The 23,039-nt window shown below is 34.3% G+C and overlaps 1 protein-coding gene across 1 annotated transcript; it reads left to right on the forward strand.

Moving 5' to 3' along the window:
* Positions 1 to 1,519: 1,519 nt before the first annotated feature.
* On the forward strand, positions 1,520 to 18,078 carry LOC131847377 (uncharacterized). Its single transcript, XM_059196942.1, has 7 exons — positions 1,520 to 1,553; positions 9,111 to 9,254; positions 9,624 to 9,785; positions 10,398 to 10,574; positions 10,830 to 11,069; positions 15,011 to 15,255; positions 17,876 to 18,078. Exons 1-7 carry the CDS (start codon positions 1,520 to 1,522, stop codon positions 17,942 to 17,944), a joined length of 1,071 nt encoding a protein of 356 aa, XP_059052925.1. The 3' UTR covers positions 17,945 to 18,078.
* Positions 18,079 to 23,039: the final 4,961 nt, after the last annotated feature.

Genomic DNA, 23,039 nt, shown 5'->3' on the forward strand with positions numbered 1-23,039 from the left:
GGTTTACATGTATTATACATATAAACCTTCCTCTCGAATCACTCTACCTATTACAAAAAACCACTTCAAAATCCGTTGCGTAGTATCTTTAAAACCGTGCGAAGCCGGGACGAGTAGCTGGTAAAATATAATTGAAAGCGATTTTATAATTTCCGATTGAAAACGATCGTATTCATTTGTTCACTTATAAACTACTCAAGTACTACTAACTTAAGTACTAAAGTACTACTAATTTGTTTTGAAAAGTATAAGGCCAAAATTTTTTTATTTTATAGTCTCCTTATTATACTTTAGCCACATGGAATTTACCAAATCCATCTGATGAAAAAAAAAATCCGGTCGGAAAGGGTTAGCAGGTACAGACAAGAATCTTTGAAATGTTCACTGTAATATATGCCCCAAACGTATATAAACGTAAGTGATAACATTCTTTACCAGTTGCCACCTTTAAATTTTCTTATAACCTCCTTACGAGTATGTACGTCCGTCACTTTGTGCTATATTGCAAATTTCTCCTTCATGGGAAGCGGGAAATTAACTGGCATTCGGGAAACGCGAAACGACACATGTCACTGTTGCACGCTATTGAAATATGAACTTTAATGTTAACAACTCACAATGTATTGTCTCGTGAAGTTGCACAGGTAGTCATTTGAGTGGGTTGTGCGAGGTATGCTTTGTTTGCTAGCACTGAAAAAGGCTTGATGAAGAAAACAGGAAAGTGTCTTATATATACAGGAGAAGTGTATGTTATATACTTTTTATAATGAAACATCATGTCATATTGTATATTAAAATTTTTTGCAAACATTTTCAATTCATTCAAAGACATTTTCTACGTATAATAGATATATGGGTACATATAGGTAAATAATAACCTATATCTAAATATATATAACTCAAAGGTGACTGACATAGTGATCTATCAACGCACAGCCAAAACCACTGGACGGATTGGGCTGAAATTTGGCATGCAGGTAGATGTTATGACGTAGGCATCCCTTAAGAAAGGATTTTGATAAATTCCACCCCTAGGGGGATAAATTAACGCGAGCGAAGCCACGGGCAAAAGCTAGTGTACTCATATACCTGTTATATGTATTGCAATTATTATCTATCTATCTATATTACTCGATATGTAAGATATGTCATAAAATCTGAATTTAAGGATTTTTATTATTAATGATTTCCACTTATGTATTGTACTATAATAATATTATGAACAATTGCTTGAACTATAAACTGAACTAATTATACTAAGAATCATTACCATATATACCATACCTCCTGAGAGGTCCCTGGATTTGAATTCTATACTATCGTTATATAGCCTGTAATAATGCTTCCAAAATAACGTTGAATCCAAAAAACTTTATTTTTGACATGAGTTTTTTATAGATAATAATGGAATTATGCATCCGCCTACGCTAACGGTTTAAGCTGGCGGGGCACCAGTGAAGGATGATAAAATGAGCACGAAGTTTAGTTAGCACATCTTGGTAAATGGCAATTTACCACCATGGTTTCCAGAGGACACCGGGTTAATGTTAATGGTTATTAGTCCACATTTCTAACAGCCCCCTCCAACTTCCCCCTGAATACTGGTGTTAATATTACAAATTACGTCACGAAACTGTACCTAGATATTGTCTTTATAATAAATAGCCTCCTTTAAAGATAGGAAAGGAAGGGTCAAAGGGCACTCAGGTAAAATGTAAACTTAGCACATTTCATTATGATGTTTACAGGCCTAACTAAAATCACGTAACCATTAGCAAGGTACCGTAAGATACACGAAGTGCCTACCTGAAACCTGTCCGCAATTACGCAAAAACTCAAATTAAATTTTGTTAATTAAGGCGTTGTCACAATTAGACATTTCGAAGAACACAAATTTTTATATTGATGTTTTATATGTAGGAAATAACATCTACCTACTTCCTAAAATATCTTACGAATACGGATACTCATAACTCGTCCGTTACGTAAAGCCAAGCCTCCGCAACTCTACTTAATGAATTGCCCGGCCAAGAAATGCCGTTAGCGCAGGCGGAACTACGATTCTATGGTCAACTACTATAGAATCGTAGTTCCGCCAAGTTAGCCTTATTAAGGCTAACTCACGCAATAAACAATAGCGTTGGAATACGCGTCAAACTCCTGCTATGTATCTCATGTAACCACAACGAAGAAAGTACAGTGAAAGCCCATAATAAAAGTGCATTTTAAAGTTAATAAGTCGTACTCACAAAGACAATTAGGTAGCACATTATTTTTTTTTTTTTATTTTAGCAATAAGTTAAAATTTAAACAAAAAACTTCACTATAATTGTGAAACTTGTGGGAAACAAGATCAGCGTCATATTGTATTAGAATATGTTCGTAATGTATCTAAAATATGTAATATAACTATAAATCATTCGAGCTCTGAAATTAAATATGTCAGATATAGGTCTATTCCATGGTATATTAGCTAAGCCAGCTTCGAATCTAGCTAAGGGCTTGAATTGTTATCGTATTAATTTATGTTGATTGTTCTTCTTTTTGTCATTTAGTATAGGAACGTCACATTTAGTGAACAAAACAAAAAAAAATAATAAGAAAAGATAGGACACTTGTTAGTATTTAATATATTTAATAAATATAATAATTGAGTTTCTAGTCAGTTCTTCTCAGCTCGAAATCATTCCGAACTGACGGTAGATTGGACATTCATAAGAGTCTGTAATAGACCTACATGAATAAAGATATTTTGAATTTGAATTTGTATCTATCACTCACACCGGAAATAATAATATAAAGTTTGATATTATATTTGAATTTAGAAGTCACACGCTAATATTAATTACTATAATTTTAGAACAACAACAAAACTCATCAGTCGAAAATTACATCGGCGACATTTTGACAGATGTTTACGCGGCAAAACGCGCTGCCGACCTGACGGTGTTGCCACACCAGATTATAATTTTAGTCACATTTTAAAATATTTAAAATGGCCTACTAAAACGACAAAAATATGAATTTTAAATATTAGTTAGCTGCAACTTCGTCTACTTTACACTTACATGATATTTATCATTATATTTCGCCCAATTTTCGTAATATATTTTTAAATTATAGCCTATGTATTGTTATTGTAAATTTTCATCGAAATCCGTTCAGTAGTTTTTGCATGAAAGAGTAACAAACATCCATCCATGTTTCATAATCATAAACTTTCGCGGTTATAATATTAATAATAAGTAATTAATTGACACATTGTTTTAATCGGATCTCGAACATTCTATAAGTTTGTCTATATACCAACCCTATCTTCCTATCAAATGATAACGAAATTATATATCTACTAATCATATACTTATACCTACCTTCTTAAGCACAAATAATGAATGACATTGCAAATTTACAACTTTGCAATATCATTATTATTATTATATTTTTTTATAATACCTAATCGTTATCTATGAATTTAATGCATTTAGATTGTTAGGTATATATTTAATTATACTATTAATTTTTAGAACAAATAAAATAATGTTCCAAATTTAAAAACACCATTTAAGAATATTAACGATATTTGAGAATTTAATGCATTTAGATTGTTACGTATATATTTCATTTTATACAATTATTTAATATAATTTAGATGAAATAAAATAATATTCCGAATTTAAAATTAAAATTTAAAAATAATATCGCTATCTGTGAATTTAATGCATTTAGATTGTTAGGTATATATTTAATGATACAATTATTTACTATAATTTAGAACAAATAAATAATGTACCGTATTTAAAAATAAAATTTAAAAATATTGTCGTTATCTGTTAATAGATTGATAGGTTTTCATTATTCAATTACCTACTATAATTTAGTATAAATAAAATAATGTTCCACATTTAAAAAAAAAACAATTTAATAATAATAATATCCTTAGACAATTCACTCAGCGCCATCTAGTCCCAAGCCAAGCAGTGCTTGTATTATGGCCACTAGACAACTGACAGAGATATTTACATTTTTTTGTAAATACATACATAATAGACAAGTAATCAGACCGATACAAACATTTTACACTCTAATACAATTGCACCGTGCGAGGAATCGAACTAACAAGGTCGTCAACTCTCAGCTCATTTGCTAACCCAGTTTTATGAAAAAGGAAGTTAAATGAAGGCACATAAAACGAAAACTGCCTACCCACTATAGGTGGGTGCAGCGGTTTCCGATCCATCCGCTCCCCACGCTAAAGCCCACTTCTAAACATGAACTGGTTCATAGTATTTTGCTAACTTTTACTTGGAACAGCCTGTACGCCGCTGTATTTATAGTTCCGTAGTTTAAAGTTACAAACTAACACCTTATCGCAACTTCCATTTAACTAGATCGGTGTTCTCATTAGGTTTCACGAGCAGCTAATCTAATATCAAGCATATATAGTGTACTTGTTAGAGTAGAATAGAACAGAATAGATATTAAATAAGCCATATCTCCGATGTATGTATCACTTCACTACATAGTATAAAATAAAGTCGCTGTCGCTGTCTGTCCGTCCCTATGTATGCTTAAATCTTTTAAACTACGCTACGGATTTTGAAGCGGTTTTTTTAATAGATAGAGTGATTCTAGAGGAAGTTTATATGTATATAATACATGTACACCCGTGAGAAGCCGGAGCGAGTAGCTAGTCATTACATAGTATAAAATAATGTCGCTGTCGCTGTCTGTCCGTCCCTATGTATGCTTAAATCTTTAAAACTGCGCAACGGAATTTGAAGCGGTGTTTTTAATAGATAGAGTGATTCTAGAGGAAGCTTTATATATATAATACATGCATAATAATGTAGAGAAACACTGATAAATTTAGACGTTTCTAATGTGACGTCGTAAACAAACAGGTGCCGGGTGAACCCACCGGCAACCGCTAGTCTTACGTGTAATAATAATAATAATAATCATCATCATTTCAAGACAAAAGACAAGTATGACAGACATATAGAAGTTTTTTTATAATTATAATACACTGTATAAATTTCTTCCTTTATATAAATGAAATGAAATGATATTTATTCAGTAGAAGAAAAACTAAAACACACATTAAAAAAAAAAAAAAGAAATAACAAAAAATGCGACAATTATAAAAATTAAATCTTTAAATAAAGTACACGAACTATATAATAGATGGCGCTGTATCATAAGTATATACGCGCTATGATTTTTTTGTAACTCGTCAAGGTGTAATGATTTTTATATCAACAAAATCCACTGCGATCGATCCCATCAAATCCCTCGTCGGACTGTATCCCTAAATGTAATTACACCTGCCCAAGATAAATAAACATATGTCAGATAAAATTAATATAAAAATATATTCAAAATTTAAAGTTATACTTATGGATACTAGACAACTGATAAAAGGACTTACTTACATTCTTTTTGTAAATTTTATACATACGTAATATACGCAAATAAGAGATATTATCTATTTAAGGATGTCTATCTTCTAAATATATATATATATAATATAACTCAAAGGTGACTGACTGACATAGTGATCTATCAACGAACAGCCCAAACCACTGGACGGATCGGGCTGAAATTTGGCATGCAGGTAGATGTTATGACATAGGCATCCGCTAAGAAAGGATTTTGATTAATTCTATCCCCAAGGGGATAAAATAGGGGATGAAAGTTTGTATGAAACTTTGTCAATTTTAAACCGATCGGGCTGATACTTTACATGCATAAAGCTACTATAACGTAGGCATCCCCTAAGAAGGGTTTTGATAAATTCCACCCTTGAGGGGATAAAATAGGGGATGAAAGTTTGTATAAATCTTCTTAGATTTTCGACTGATTGAACACATCACATGTCACAGAGTTGCCATACTTTCGAAATGGGTTAACCGATTTTTGTTTTAAATTAGGATAAATATTTATTTTTCTTTTAGGATTAAAAACATATATAACCTTCAATTGTCACCCTTTTTCGCTTAACCCCTATTTTTTAAAAACGATATTAATTTATATGGCAATACAACGTTTGCCGGGTCAGCTAGTGTACATATAAATATATTACAATTGACAATAAACAGTAAAACCCATCGGAATCCCGGGGGAAATTTAGGCATTTCAGTTTTGGTACCGCAACGAATTTAATCATAATGAATGTTTAGAATATATAATAGGGGGTTTATACCTATGTAAATTAGAAGGAATGAACGCAGCCTAAACGAAATTTGTAGTCATAATGGTGTAGCAGTGTAGTTGTCTGCCTCACCTAACTGTTGCAGGTTCAATCCTAGTACAATACAAATAATTGTATTCATAAATATAATAATAATAATCTCAGGACAATTCACACAGCGCCATCTAGACCCAAGTTAAGCTAGCTAAAGCTTGTGTTATGGGTACTAGATAACTGATACAAATACATAGATAATTTTTTTCGTAAATACATAGATATTATACATAGAAAATACCCAGACCGAAACAATCATACTCATGAATACATGTTTGTGTCGTGCGAGGAATTGAACCCGCGACCATCGGGCGTAAAGCAGTGTGCTAGACCGCTATACCACCGAGGTCGTCAATATGCCTGTTTCCTAAAAAATTCTGTTTGTGTTGATCTGATTATTTTCTGTATATATTATTACATAAAGCAATAAGCAAAAACTCTGTATACCTTTTTATAAAAATTGCGCGGACCGATGAGTGTGAAATTGCGTAAACTTATAGTTTTCATAGAGAAGGATTACGGGTGCTGCTTGTGGGGACTGGTGTATTCAGGTTGCGAACACTGAATTTTTTGTTCTTTGTAGCATATGCTGGTGGTCACTCTATTCTCCCAAATTTGAATTTTAATGACTGTGTATTATTATAAATATGTTCCACTATTATTTGAAAAAAATACGAGCTGAGTTTCTTGTCAATTCTTCTCATCTCGATATCATTCCGAACTGACGGTAGATTTGACATAACGTAAACGACATGGCACGGACGGATGAGTGTGAAGATGAAGTGTGAAATTCCGCAAACTTATAGTTTTCATAGAGAAGGATCTTTGTGATAGCATATGCTGGTGGTCACTCTATTCTCCCAAATTTGAATTTTAGTGACTGTGTATTATTATAAACATGTTCCACTATTATTTGATAAAAAGACGAGCTGAGTTTCTTGTCAGTTCTTCTTCGATATCATTCCGAACTGACGGTAGATTTGACATGTCATAAGAGTCTGTAATAGAGCTACATGAATAAAGATATTATGAATTTGAAAAATTTGAATTACAGAATCCTAATATTTAATTTATACATTAAATCAACAAAAAAAACATTACTAACTATAGTATATTTGTCAAATACAAATATATAGAATCCAAATAATGTTCTAACTTATAATTTAAGTTAGTTAAGGTCGTATTTCGCTACCAGCTAGCATTTATTTATTGTCTAACAATTTTTTCCGTTTATTCAAGTTAGAATATTTATTAATTTCGTAATATTATTCGTTTAACTTACATTTAGATTTACAATAATATTACTCTTTTAATTTTGAAGCGGTCATTATTTATAAGTACAATTAGTAATAATCACGGGATCTTACTGGATTGGGAACTCGGCTAATAAATATAAAACGTGGTAAGATCCCGTGATTTTTACTAATTATACGTATAATATTACTCTTATTCAAATTTTACCGTTTTTACTTGATGATATAATATATATCTACATATAAATAAAATTGGAGTGTCTGTTTGTAATATTGAAATAACCGTTTTTTACTACAAGCATATGAATATACCTAAATACGGTACATAGACCAAAATAACATATTTTGCAATATAACATATTTTGTTCCGGCTAATCTCTGAAATGGCTGGCCCGATTTTAACGGGACTTTTTTAGGCAGGTAGCTAATGTAATAAGGAGTAACTTAGGCTAGTTTTATTTTAGAAAAATAAACTTAAATTCCACGGAGACGAAGTCGCGGGTATAGCTAGTATAAAATAAAGAGTATAAAAAAAGAGCAATATTATTGGTGACTGTCTGTGCGGTGTGTGTATAATAAAAATAGTAAATAGTTCAAAGTATAATTTGATATAATCTTATTTAAGTGGTAAGGATTAATCGAGAAAAATATTGATAAGAAACTTTTGGCATACAGATACATGCTAAAGCACAACTGAGATAAATGTTCGACATCTAATATCGAGTATAAGTTCTCTATTGAGAACACGCCACCTTCTCGTATATCGGTCCCATGATCTCCTTACAAGGAAACATAAAACCATTCCGCAAAGTATCGACCGTGAAACAAACGATTATTGCTCCGTTCACTATTTATTGTATCTATTTGTTTGGATATTGAATGACTGGTAAGAATATTTTAGCAGATATGAAACTTAATAAAGAGAGGATTCATAAAATCGGATTTTAGTTTTTTTATTTTTTCAGCCCAATTCATACAACACCATGTAGTCCCAAGCAAAGCGGAGCTTGTGTTATGGGTACTAGACAACTGATATAAATTCTTTGCTACACTATTTTTATTTGTAAATAAATACATATTATACATAGAAAACACCCAGACCGATACAAACAATCATACTCATGAATACAAATGTTTGTACCGTGCGAGGAATCGAACCCGCGACCAAAGTATAGTAAAGCGTTGTGCTAAACCACTACACCACGGAGGCTGTCTAATTATAATAATTATTTTTTCATTAATAATAATATTACTACACTCGCGAGCAACCAAATCGACTCAGCGCTACATCTGCATTCAAACATTGTTTTAAGTGAAAGTATATAACATTTTAATAAAAATTATATATCATTTGAAAGCATTTTCAAATTTCGTCTGTCTGTCTGTTTGTTCCCGCTAATCTCTGAAATGGCTGAACCAATTATGACGCGACATTTTTTGGCAGGTAACTGATGTAATAAGGAGTAACTTAGGCTACTTTTATTTTAGAAAAATAGGGTTAAATAACACGCGGACGAAGTCGCAGGTACAGCTAGTATATAATAAGAGCGATGCAGACGAAGTAGCACGGGTCATTGCAATTGTTTTTTTATGGTAATTGTATTTCTTTTTAGAGAGGGGCATGTACCTGGGCTCGCCGTGCGACACCACGTGCAACCCCAAGTTGGTGCACGTGTACTGCGAGCCGAGCACGCAATCGTGCCAGTGCGACACCAAACACCCCGTCGCACTCGGCGTCACTAAGGGATGCGCCAAACGTTAGTACTATACCAGTCATAATCTTATTAATATTATTATAAACGCGAAAATTTGTAAGTATGGATGGATGTTTGTTACTCTTTCACGCAAAAACTAAGGAATGGATTGATGAATTTTTGCAGATTTGATGAAACTTTACAGTAACATAGCTTAGCCTCGCTTAAGCATCAGAATAACATATAGACTATAAATTTCATGCGGGTGAAACTACATCAAAATACATAATATGTAGTTCCTTGAATAACAACATAATCCAGCAATAGAAAAACATATTACGCCGACCCCATATAAATGGGATAAGCAAGAAGCAAATGATGATGATGATGAGTAATCATTCAATAATTTAGAAGGACTTCTTTTAACTTTAGCCAAGAAACTCGGAGAGCAGTGTTTCTACCGTCAGACATGCCGAGCCTTCGATGCGCACGCATCTTGTGTGCAGGTCAATCATAATGCATACTGCCAGTGCGACCCTGGCTACCACAGCACAACCCACTCTAGACCCACACAAAGAGTCTTCTGCACCGAAGGTATGTTATGACCTTATAATTGAATCTACATAATAATCAGTCTCTTTTTCTACTGTAATAGTCAACCTTGGGTTTTTGGGAGTTGAATTATAAATAAGTCGAATACTGACCTAATGAAAAGTGGTAGTAGCCTAATATAGATATGAATTTAACTACAGACAACACGTCATCATGAGATGCGGGTGGTAATTCTCGTAAGTTGCTAAGCTGTCAAGCCTCTTTAGTCTAAAATATCATTGTTATCTTTCCTCTCAAACCGGATCACAAAGCATAAAAAACAGCGACTTACAAAGCACTCTGCAAGCCTTTAAGACAGAGGTTTAACAGACCCACATGACCTTGAGGGTAGACACACACTCTAATAGACAACAGCGTATAAAGTCTACTTCGATTAAAACGTGATTCGTTTAATGGTAACTTCAAACCGGATCACAGTTTATAAAGCACACTGCTAGCAGAAATTAATGAGATAGAGGTTTAAAAGATTCACGAGACCTAGAGAGAGAAGACGACAGTTAACAGTCTATTTTGATCGAACATATGAAGCGAACATCGCAGTCCATGAAAGCTTTATATACCCTAGTATAAGCTATGTCACCCACCCATTTTCAGATCTGGTTCTGCTGACGGCGGACATGCCGACGCTGCTGGGCGTAGCGTCGGGAATCTTTGTGCTAGCTGGGTTGCTCTGCATGGTGCTGCATCTATATACCAGGGCGCGATATCACCCCACGCATTTAGCTGATGCCAGGCTTACGCCCCCATGTTTGTACTCGCTCAATGACACAGGTAAGTCCAACTGTAACAGGAGTAAGATATTTCAGAGTAAGTTCTGTTATAGGTTGCGATTAGGCAAGATAATAGCAATAACATCTTAATTCTCCGGAATGGCAACACAAGTCACATGATAACATCATTATGATGTCCATAGTTAGCTATTCATGTACCCTATCATTAGACGCTTACAGTCAGGTGGTCCATCAAGTTGTTTGCCATTCCAACATAAAAATGTATTGAAAAGAGTTTGTTATTGTACGTGCGCAGGTGGAACGGTGAGCGGGACGCGTGCGTCGTCCCGCGCGTCTTCGCGCAGCGGCTGCACGAGCGGCACGCTGGAGCTGGAGTCGTCGGCGTCGCGGCGGGCGTCGCGTCGTGGCGGCGGCGTGGCGGTGTCGGCGTCGCGCGCAGGTGCGGCGCGCACGGCGGCCATCTTGCTAATCTCGCGCCACCTGAAGGCCGTAAGGCGGGACGGCGGCGCGCACCCGCCTAAGTGCGCCGCCAAAGGTGATCTGGATAATGTATGCAGCGCGCGGTCCCATTTCTGCACGTCTCGGTGTTCGGGTGTCGGTGGACGACGCGGCCTCCTACAACGCCCACCTGCCTCTGTTATTCCTACCCCTGATCTCCCAATATATCATCATCGATGGTTATATTGTTCTCTTCAAAGATAATTTCTGTGACGTCGACGCTGACATAGAATTCATCTTTGAAGGTGATTCGAATCTTGATAGTCTTGACAAGTCTTACAAAGCTGACATCACAACAGAAATTGGGTTAGTTACAATCATAATACGTGTCGGTCGTAACGCCAGTAGTGGGACGTTGGGCATTGGAGGATGTCCGCGCGAGCGCATGAGACGTACCGGCGACGCCCGTGTCCGTTAGATGTTGCGTTTTGGTGTTAGCGGCCACGGACAGGCGCTAGTCTGCGACTGCTCGACCACAGTGCGATGTTGAACCAAATATGCTGGAATATCACAATGTAGGCCCTCACTCTTACAAATGACTCAAACTGTCATTATGTCCTTACCCTCCTCCGGAAATTGTTTCTTTCCTCTAAGATTCCTATAGTGCTTCTTATCATTAAGATCCCATTGTCTCTATTTCCATATTTTCTAGAGAAAAATATGTTGCATCACATATTATGATTTAAACCTTTTATTCTTTAAACTAGTTTACTCAGACCTTTACCAAGTAACCTCTATATCATACATCAGTTCCAAGTAGTTCTGCTCCAACTACTGCATTCTATCTCAATATTACCCAAGTAAATTACTTAATACCCAAGTAACTACTTGAATTCTCATGACATACATTCGTATTGTCAGACTTTATAATTTCTTTTAATTGTTAGATATGTTTACGTTCATTTTCTTTCTCTAGAACTGAGACCTGGCATATTTGGGATACATCAACGTAAAACCAGACAGTTTTGATGGTATTCTCTCGTAAGTACGCTTGATGTGTGAGGCTTTACTCGTGGCATTGGCACTCTATCAAGAAACCTTTGGGCTATTGGACAAGTGAGTCGCTTCTATGTGGTGTCAGTCGTATGATCGTGTGCGCTCTTCGCGCGGCGCTAGCAAGATGGCCATGGTCCTCTCATCCTTCTATTTCTTACACAGTCTATTAGTAAATGTTATGAAACTGGTCAAGGTTGCCTTAGCCTGTTCGACTTTCATAATGAGCCTTACAACCTATACCTGGACATTATGAGGTCTGTACAATTAAATTCTTTATTATATTCTTCACTTCACATTTTTTTAGTATTCACATGGCATAGTACCAAATATTTAATTACAATTATTACAGAAAGATCCAAAAAATATGATGAAATAGTTTTTGGTTCTGTGTCTTGAAACTTACATTTGCAATTACTGATATGATTGTTCTGTGAAAACTATAGCATGCTCAACAATGTTACAAAATAGATAATAGTTACGATTATATAATAATTAAAAGCATACCAAGATACTAGAGCTCCGATCAAAATTACATTGCATTGTTTACTTTAGCTTTAACGGAGTAGTTTTTACCATTATCTACCATCCGTCCATCAGTAACCTGTAAAAAGATTGTTTAACAAAAAAAAAGTATTCTTCTTTTTAAAAAAATAAATAAATAGGTAGATTTATTAATATTTCTGAAAGAAACGATAAATAAATAACCGTATTTTTAACGAACCAATGTTTTAGAATCTATCACAAATATTTTTATGTTAACTAAAAACACTAAACGGGGTTCTAAAAAAGTTCATTTCTAAAATTGATCTAACAGATAATTCAACCTATAAGAGACAGATACAGTGTATGAATTAGTTCCAAAACATTACAATATCATACAGATAACGGAATTATTGGTCTTATTCAGACTGACGTCATTATGGCAGCTGACGCCAGATTCCCCTTGATTCATTAATCTTTGCCAATTTACTAAATTTGACAGAGATTCATTGAGATTATTATAAAGCTAGCGATATCCAGTTATGATTCTGAAATCAAATCAAATCAATATAGCTAAGGGGATAATATTGGAGTTCAAAGTTTTGATGGCAAAAAATATTAAGAAAGAAATCCGACTTGATACTTCGTAGTAACTCAACTAACAATAAGTAATACGAATTTCAAGATCAGAGTAGCAGAAGGAAAAACTCTAGCTCGCTAGCCATGTTGCGGGCTAAAATGATTTATAATACTAGTGAATTTAGAGTAAATACAGTAACTGATAGCTTTTCAATGGATTGTAATTGAATGGCGCATCAGTCTGCGCTAACTTACACTGATGGGACACTAGTGGAAGTTTATAAGATGAGCATGAGGTCAGGTCAGTTAGGCCATCGTGACAAATTCACCAGGAATTTATTGCAATGGTTTCCAAAGGGAATCTCGAGGGAGGTCAACCTGACATGGTACATTGCTAGCAATAGGCTCATCTGTCGACATTACTACTAATCCTATTCCCTCTGTTTTTGCTACTACACGAGTTAGACTAAAGAAAACAATGACATCAGTAGCAATAACTGCTATAGTTTCTACAGAAGAACCTCATTAAGAATGGCCAAGGCTTCAGTTTCATGGTTTCAGCACGTACGCTTCACGCTTCGTCAACCTGTCTACTTAGCATTGGCTATGCATGGGGACACAGAAGTAAATGAGGGTAGTTGCAATATTATTATTTAAGATTAGCAATCACAGTAATTAATTGATAAAATAATTGAAATAATATTGAACTAATCAAATTTATCATAAAATCTTTTATAGTCAATCAATTATATCATACTAATAATAAGTTATTCGCAGAACTCAATAAAAATAAAACGTAGTAATTTTTATCTCGTGATTTTTATTAATTACTAGCTATCCACCCCGGCTTCGCCCGGGTGTATATGTATTACACATATAAACCTTCCTCTTGAATCACTCTATCTATTAAAAAACCGCTTCAAAATCCGTTGCGTCGTTTTAAAGATTTAAGCATACACAGGGACGGACAGACAGTGACAGCGATTTTGTTTTATACTATGTAATAATAATGATACTTATAAATCTTAATGAAATTTGTCGTGCCTGAGAAATCCAATAGGCTATCTTTAATTTTTTTAAGCTGTTAATTTAACATTGCAAACGAACAACTCAATTTTAATTATGTGTATAGATAACGCATTGCTAGTGCGTCATTCAGTTCGTTGTCACTGTACTGAAATTCATTTCCAGAATAGTCCAGATCTGATATTTTTTTATCTCAAGCTGGCTATAGGCAGAAACTAATTAATTAATATAGAATTATTCCATTTGGTCCTTACTCATTCACTGACATTTTGAGAAAGAATGCACAATGAAGTTATTAGATATAATAATTTGTTCGTAACTCATGCCATCTTAGAAAAAGAATGCTAAATAAAGATTTATTATTAAACTAAAATATACGACCTTCTTTTATTTCTGTGCAAATTGTGAGCGTTGCCTGTAACTGACCATTCAGCGTAACACTGTAAATATCTACACCATTTTCATAATAATTACTGTATTTAGGTAATACTTATCACTTAGGTACATACTTTCTAAATATACACATTATATTATGTATTTTCGAATGTATAAAAGAAAGTGGCTTCATATTTCTATACACTTACGTTTCATTATTTAATTTAGACTAATTTAATAATAATCACTTTTTGATATTAATGTAAGTCAGTGCTAAAACTTTTTTATTAATATTGTAAAGTTTGAAGTTAACCTATATATGCTTATACACTATATATGTACATATATAATATTTAGATACACTACAAGTTTTTCTATATAAAAGTAAATATAAAAAACATCATACTCTCTCACTAATGCAAGTAAAAACTCAATTCACCAAGCTATGCATCTTCACAAAGTACAGAAGTAGAGCAAAATAGAATATTCTCCATGAGACACATATGCTGATCTTCTCCACAGGTTCGCGACGTCCAAGTATAAGTTCTATGCAGAGCAGCTCATCTTCTATCAGGAGTTATAGCGCTAAGAAGTGGGAGAGAGAGAGGGAGCAGAAGGAAAGGCGGCAAATGAGCATGCGTCTCGCTCAGTTGCACGACAAGATGGCGGCTGGGCGGGAAATTCCGAAGCATGCACCGACGCCGTCGCCTCGCTCGCCGAACAACTCCACAGATGGGCTGCTGCCTTCTGTATGTGAAATTAGAGAAGTAAGATCATCATCGAACCTTTCCTTCTTACTATTTACTCAATTCATAGCAATGGAACTCTTGCCACTTCCCACGATCTTCCATCATTCTCTTTATATGTTGATATGCCACATTACCAATTTCGTCCTTAATATACAAGTATCTTTTTATACGTGGGGAATATCTCTCATGGAGACTCCGTCACAAAGGTTTTTGTTTTAAAATTGTTCAAAATTGATAATGAAATGGTGCACCACCCGTCTGTGATAAAGGTTTACGCTGACAAAGTACCAGTGGAGTTTGATAATAGGAGATGAGGTTAGGTCAGTTAGCCCATCGTAACAAATTTGCCAGAACTTTTTCACGATGATTTCCAGGGGCAATTGCGTGGCTAAACATTGCTAGTAATGGGTTGGGTTAATTTACTAACAATTCCTTTCCTCCTACCCCTCACAGAGGTTGCACGGACGAGTACTGTGACACTTCTATTCACTTAAAACGCCATAGCATTCCTTCGCACCGCCATAGTGCCCGGCACTAGTCGCGAGGTCGTCTTAGCAATCCGCGACCCCACCTCGATCGACTCAATCGACTCCTGTTGTATGGACGGCTGACTTGAACCTAATATCTTAATAATATTATAAAAGCGAAAGTTTGTAAGTAAGGATGTTTATTACTCTTTAACGCAAAAACTACTGAACGGATTTTGATGAAATATTACAGTAATGTAGCTTATGTGTCAGAATAAAACATGTGCTATATTTTATATTGAAATTTAACGCGGGTGAAACCAGCTAGTATACCCAGAGATCAAAAGGATTTCGCCACAAAGATAGCGACAGATATTACTTTACTATAAAAAAAAATATATATATATCACCATTATTTTTTTATACAATCAACAACTGTATTTCATCACATTGCAAATACTATCTTATTAATATGATAGATGCGAAAGTTTGTGAGTATGAATGGATATTTTGATGAAACTTTACAGCAATATAGGTTATGCATCAGAATAACACATAGGCTATAAATTTCATGCAGGTGAAACCGCGGGTAGATACTAGAAAGATACTATTATTTACCTTATGATACTATCATCAACGGACTTATCTATAAACATATTATCTACCTGCACTAATGGGTATTTTAGAGCGCCAATTTTGTAAACATGTCGTATATACCTATTACCATAGCACCTGGTACACCTATATACCTGCACCATAGCACACCATAGGAAATTCAGTGCCACACCCTGAAACTTAAGTGCTCTCAGACAGTGCGGTTTCAGAGGAGTTTCCTCATGCGTGCACTTAGATTGTTAATGAACTACAGCCGAAGTTTTCTCTAAAGCCTATATCAAGGGGTTTTTCAACAAGGGTATATTAAGGTTTGTTAAGGGTTGATAATGCGCACGTGACACCCCTGGTATTTTCACAGACTAAAGTCGTATCCGTCAGACAGAAGTTAGCTTTGAACCCCTCCATAAGTCCTACCGGGGGTTTAGAGTGCCTTCTGCTCTCGCCCTCTATCGTTCGTGGAAGCTGTAAAGGTCATAGAGAACGATGGTAGCGGATTCGATTCCTCGCACAGTACAAACATTTGTATTCATGAGTATGATCATTTGTATTGATCTGAGTGTTTTCTATGTAGGTATATTATGCATGTATTTACTATATACATATGTACATACATCTATCAGTTGTCTAGTACCCATAACACAAATTCTGCTTTGTTTCGGACTAAATAGCGCTATGTGAATTGCCCAAAAATATTATCTATACATCTATATATATAAATAAAATTGGAGTGTCTGTTTGTAATATTGAAATAACCGTTCTTTACTACATGCATATGATTATAAATACGGTACATATACCAAAGTAATATTTTTTACAATTTTTGTCTGTCTGTCTGTTTGTTCCGGCTAATCTCTGAAATGGCTGGACCAATTTTAACTGGACTTTTATCGTCAGGCAGCTGATGTAATAAGGAGTAACTTAAATTAAATTAAATTATAACACTTTATTGCACCAACATATAAAGGACATGAACAAATTAAGAACAAAAAAAAAAACTAAGTACAAAAGGCGGTCTTATCGCTAATGCAATCTCTTACAGACAACCTTTGGAAAGAGAGTATTTACAAAAAAAAAAATAGAGTAGGTGGCGCATTAGTGGAAACATAAAAATTATATACACTTATGTAAATAAAATATAGTACATACACAAATTTACATATATATACATACATACGAATACACAATAATATAATATAATAATATAGTATACATCAAATAATTATACATAATCAAATATTACACATATAAACCAGAAAAAAATAAAATAAAATAAATATATCATACTAGTTAAAAAGTCACAGGTAACAGTGTAGAAGAAGGAAACATATTTACAAAGAGAGAAAATAGGATTTGACTAGATGCTTAAAAATGGCTGGGGACTGAGCATTACGAACGGAGGGCGGCAGCGAGTTCCACAAACGCACCGCCTGTACAGTGAAGGATTTTGTGTAGTAGCTTAAGCTACTTTTATTTTAGAAAAGTAAAGTTAAATGCGACGGGTATAAAGACGCGGGTGCAGCTAGTTATTAATAAAATTGATGGTTGTTAAATTGCAGCTTGCGTCGAATCCAGATCAACAGCTGCAGGGCGTTGACGGGCCTTGTTCCAGCTCGTCCCTTTACTGACAGCACGCTCACCCGAAGACGCGTCGGTCTCTAGACTCCCTCGCCACTGATGGTGTGCCAACCATCGCCTGGATGTAACCGCTCCGACAGATCTTCAGATCAACTGCATCCAACTCTAGGACTACCCAAGTGCATTTGTGTAACTTATATTGTTGAGTTTGGACCATCGAAGTGATCTTCGAATATATCTTAAGACTTTACGAGTGAATTTTGAACCCCCGTTCAAAAACTCCATAACGATGAATAATTAGTCTATAGTTTGAGTCCCACGGACTTAGGTTGAACGCTTCGTGCTTTTAGCGTAAAGTTAATTAATATTAGAACGAGAGACAACGTTGATATATGCTTCAAATAATTTTCGTGTCGACATTGGTATTGGAAAAGGAATGCTGTCAATTTTTGCCAAGCTATTATATACCTTAAAGCTCTTTTATTTAGACAAATTTTTAACTATCCAGCTTCATTATTATGACTTCATAATTCAAGACTGTATAGACACTGATTTAAATAAAACACGACCTTCAAATAATTCAGATAGAATCTATTTTGTCAGCACGAAACTTGAAATGTGTTGTTTCAAATTATATATACTTGTAAACTGTTATACTAGTATTTAATGTATTTATTTATATGTGTATAATTAAATTATTGCTTTTATATTTTTTTCTGATTATTATAAATACATACAGGTTCACGATCTTCATTTAGTATTTAATTGCAAATTACCAAAATTAATCTGACTTCTTTTTTTAATTATGGAAAAAATATTATACTCTGCCATCTTTCCTTCTGTCGTCATTCTCCTATTTCGTGTTCTAATATAAATTGTTATAACTTATATCTGAGATAATTTTATCTTGACAAACAGTGTATTATCACAATGTTTTAGTTGAAATTGTGCAACGTTAAGACTCTGGCAAATAAACTCAAGCCTATATTAGACGAATGCGCGAATTCCGTTGCCTTGCTATTACAAGATATAAAAAAATCACTTAATAATGATGGTCCCACAGAGCAATTTATACTACTCCATATTATAAACATTTGAAATATAAAAAATAAAAGAAAACAACAGAAGCAACTGAAAAGAGACCGGATCTACAGTCACTACTATAAATATATAATTTCCTTATTGAGATTTTGTAAAAATCCCTATTTTAGGAAGATATATGGCAATTTAAAATACAAAAAAAAAGAAAAGTAGCAATTAAAAAGAGACAAGATCAACAGTCACTACTATAAACATTGACTTTCCTTATTGAGAGTTTGTAAAAACCAATATCTTAAGGAGATATATGGCAACATTTGAGGGGGGAAATGTTATCACTTGTTAACTCAGGCTAAAGACTTATATCCAGAGCCGTATAACATATCGATTAAAAAAAAAAGGAAATGTTATCTGGCAACACTTTAACCGTGACGTTAATAACAATGGTGCCGTGTGCAGTAGAAAACTCCAGTCCAGGTGAATAAATAGATATGTCGACTCGACAGTTGCGGGGTATTAATAAAGTCCAGCAATTATTTATATGAAACGGCCAACTCTGTCTTTCAAACACTTGGAAAATGTATTGCATACTAGCAGCTAACCGCGATTTCGTTTGCGTGGAAATAGACTTTTTATTATTATTATCTACTACATATAAATAAAATTGGAGTGCCTGTTTGTAATATTGAAATAACCGTTTTTTACTACATGCATATGAATATAAATACGTTACATATACCAAAATGACATTTATTACAAATTTTATAATTATGTCTGTCTGTTTGTCTGTTTGTAACGACTACTCTCTGAAATGGCTGGACCGATTTTGACGGGACTTTTTTTTGGCAGGTAGCTGATGTAATAAGGGGTAACTTAGGCTACTTTTATTTTAGAAATATTCTTTTTAGACAAATAAAGTTAAATTCCACGCGGACGAAGTCGCGGATACAGCTAGTTATAAATGGGTTTGCGCTTGGTCTTACCTCATCTGATTATAAATGATAGCAAGACCTAGGATGTAGAGCACTTGCCCAGAAGAAATCTGTTCACTATAGTAGTATTTCTCCGGGAACACAATAACTGGAAGAGTTAGGTTTTATCATTAAAATTTAAATTAAATCTAAAATAATAGTACCTAACCCAAGTTACGATTATAATATTAGCTATCTGTAAAAGTCCCGTTAAAATCTGTCCAGCCCGATCGTTTTAGAGATTAGCAAGTACTAACAGACAGACGGACAAAAATTAAAAAAAAAATTTTGTAAGTACCGTATATACTTCTACCGTCATACGTTTAATGAAAAGCTGTTAATTTGAAATTACAAACGGACACTTGCAATTTTATATATTTGTGTAGATTGTAAAATACGATGTGCTGTGATGCTCACCTTGACTGACTTGGGAGATAACTATGTCATATCCTTCAGCCCCGGTTTAGCCTACTAACAAGAGCATTAAACTAAACACGATAAAATCATAAAGATAAAATACTTTTTTAATTTGTCAAAGCCCAAACGAAGTATAAAATTTGTCATTATGAGAGCTGTTTTTTTTAATTCACACTTAAAAACCGAGACCAAAGGCCTCTTGTAATAATGCTACAGGCCCCGAGCCGGTTTAAGTCTGCACTAATACCCTTGCAGTAAAAGCAATATTTTTGAAAAGCATAGCTTAATGTAGTTATTTCAAAATTAATACTTCTTTTTATAGTCTCAGGTATGGGAAACGGGTCACCTCTGACTCGTAAATGGAAGATTTGGTCGTGATTTAGTGTTGGGAAAATCCATTATGATTTTATTCCTTTTTAAACGATTTCCTTATCAATATAATTTACAATACCTCTTCGAACCTAATATTAAAGATTCCAATTCTAAAGCTGGATACTATACTCATGAAATTGAAACTCTTTTACAAAGTAACAAAGTCGAAATCTAAAAACATCATTTAGAATTTTCATATTAAAATAAAGATTATAAAAAAAAATTCAAATACTGACTCGTCCCGGCTTCGTCGGGTGCAAATAACTGTGTGAAATTATTTTATTAATTGATTTATATTTATATAATATATCTATAATTATTTATGTATTAAATATTTTACAAATCTATCTACTAAAACTTCTGTCAGAAATATGCTTAATTTATATTTTATTCTTTAACTTTTGTATTAAAGCCTACCTATAATGATTCTGTTTAAATATTTTTCAACACACTTGCTCGTAAAGTGGATATTATTTCACCTGTTTTCGATACATAAAGCAACTCAACACGCGTGCTTTATAAACGCAAATAGTGAAGTTATATTCCATAACAACACTATTTGCAATTTTTTTTTTTTCAAATTTCGAACCGAACGCCGCTGGGTTCAAGCCAGTACGCAGCACGCTGATTTAAAAAATAAAACGGCGGGAAAGCAACAGTATCTTCAGCCGGTAAAGCAGTGCGCTGATTTAAAAAAATAAAACGGCGGGAAACAATATTGTGCATCACAGTTTTATGGTTGAGTTTATTTAAAATTAAGTGTGTTGAAAAACGTCGTACGATATACGTGCGTATATAACACGTTATATATACGTATATAACACTATTACGCCTATAAATCTATATCTGAAATTACGCCTCGTGTGTTATAACTATCATAACGCACTTATATCGCAATATACAGGAATGCACATAGATTTCTTTTATTCGTTAATTTTATCATTAAAGTCTAATACATATAATGATTCTATAACATATAAGTATGATTATAACCTATTAAATAAAATAAGAGATGAATCCCTAAGAGCTTTTATCTATTTAAAACTGAGCACTGAATGTAAGAGAAATGTGAATAACACATTGTATCGAACAATGATAATGATTGTATTGTAATTAATACTTAGAAATGCATCAAGGAAGTAAAGTCTGATAATGGAGTTAAATAGGCTACTATTTAGAATAGATGATAGTAATATACCTAGTAACATTGTGTAATCCAACGGGAATTATACAAGCAATTTAATATAGGGGGCCATTCATTAATCACGTGATCTTTTTTTAGCATTTTATAACCCGCTCCCCTCCCCCTGCGGTTTAGGACCCCCCCCCCTGACTTCACGTGTATTTTTAGTGCCTACAAAGGTTTTTTTTTGTATCTTTAAATATAGGTATAAACTATAATCTTATTTTATTCTGAAATTAAGGATCATGATTGAAATGTCCAGACTAGGCTGTAGGTTAGTTTTGATTGCCATAAAAATAGAATAAATAAATACACGTGATATACTACTACACTCCCCGTCCCCCCTTGTGATGTTTTCGTGCTTTTTGTCAAACCCCTCCCCCTACTTTCAACCCTCACGTGATTAATGGACAATCCCATAGGCCTGTAAAAACATATCGTTTAAGTAATGACCGTACGTTCCGCTTTGGGCGGGACAGTACCAGTTTGTCTGTCCCGTTTTCCCAAATAGAACAGAAACATCCCATATTTGCAAACCAACATATTTGCTGAGCGATCCTGGGGCCAGGTCCAGATCTGCCATTGAATACTGATTTGATTGATTGATTCCCTCCCTGAGGCAGAAGAAAAACTAATTTGTCTCTACTCGAGTCAGTAGGAAATCTTTTTGTTTTTGCTCCACACGTTTCCTACATTGTGAAAAACTTATTTTACATACATATCTACATATATAATTGATGGCCTCGGTGATCTAGCGGTTTAGCACACCGCTTTTCTTTCAATGTTCGCGGGTTCAATTCCTCGCACGGTACATTTGTATTCATGAATATAATTGTTTGTATCATTCTGAGTATTTCTTTTGACTATTATGTATGTATTTACAAAAAAATATGTATGTATTTATATCAGTTGTCTAGTACCTATAACACAAGCACTCCTTGACTTGGGAGTAGATTTGCTTGAGGGAATTGGTCGGGTTACGAACACTGATTACACTATTTGCTTTTGATAAAATTACAATACAACACTGGTGGTCACTCTATTCTCCCAAATTTGAATTTTAAAATGAATCTGTATAATCAATACATATTTGAAAAGAATACGAGCTGAGTATCTTGTCAGTTCTTCTCATCTCGAAAGCATTCCGAACTGCCGGTAGATTTG

The sequence above is a fragment of the Achroia grisella genome, unplaced genomic scaffold, assembly GCF_030625045.1.
Source record: "Achroia grisella isolate CSIRO2021 unplaced genomic scaffold, CSIRO_AGI_Agris_v1 utg524, whole genome shotgun sequence".
NCBI classification, from domain to species: Eukaryota; Metazoa; Arthropoda; class Insecta; order Lepidoptera; family Pyralidae; genus Achroia; species Achroia grisella.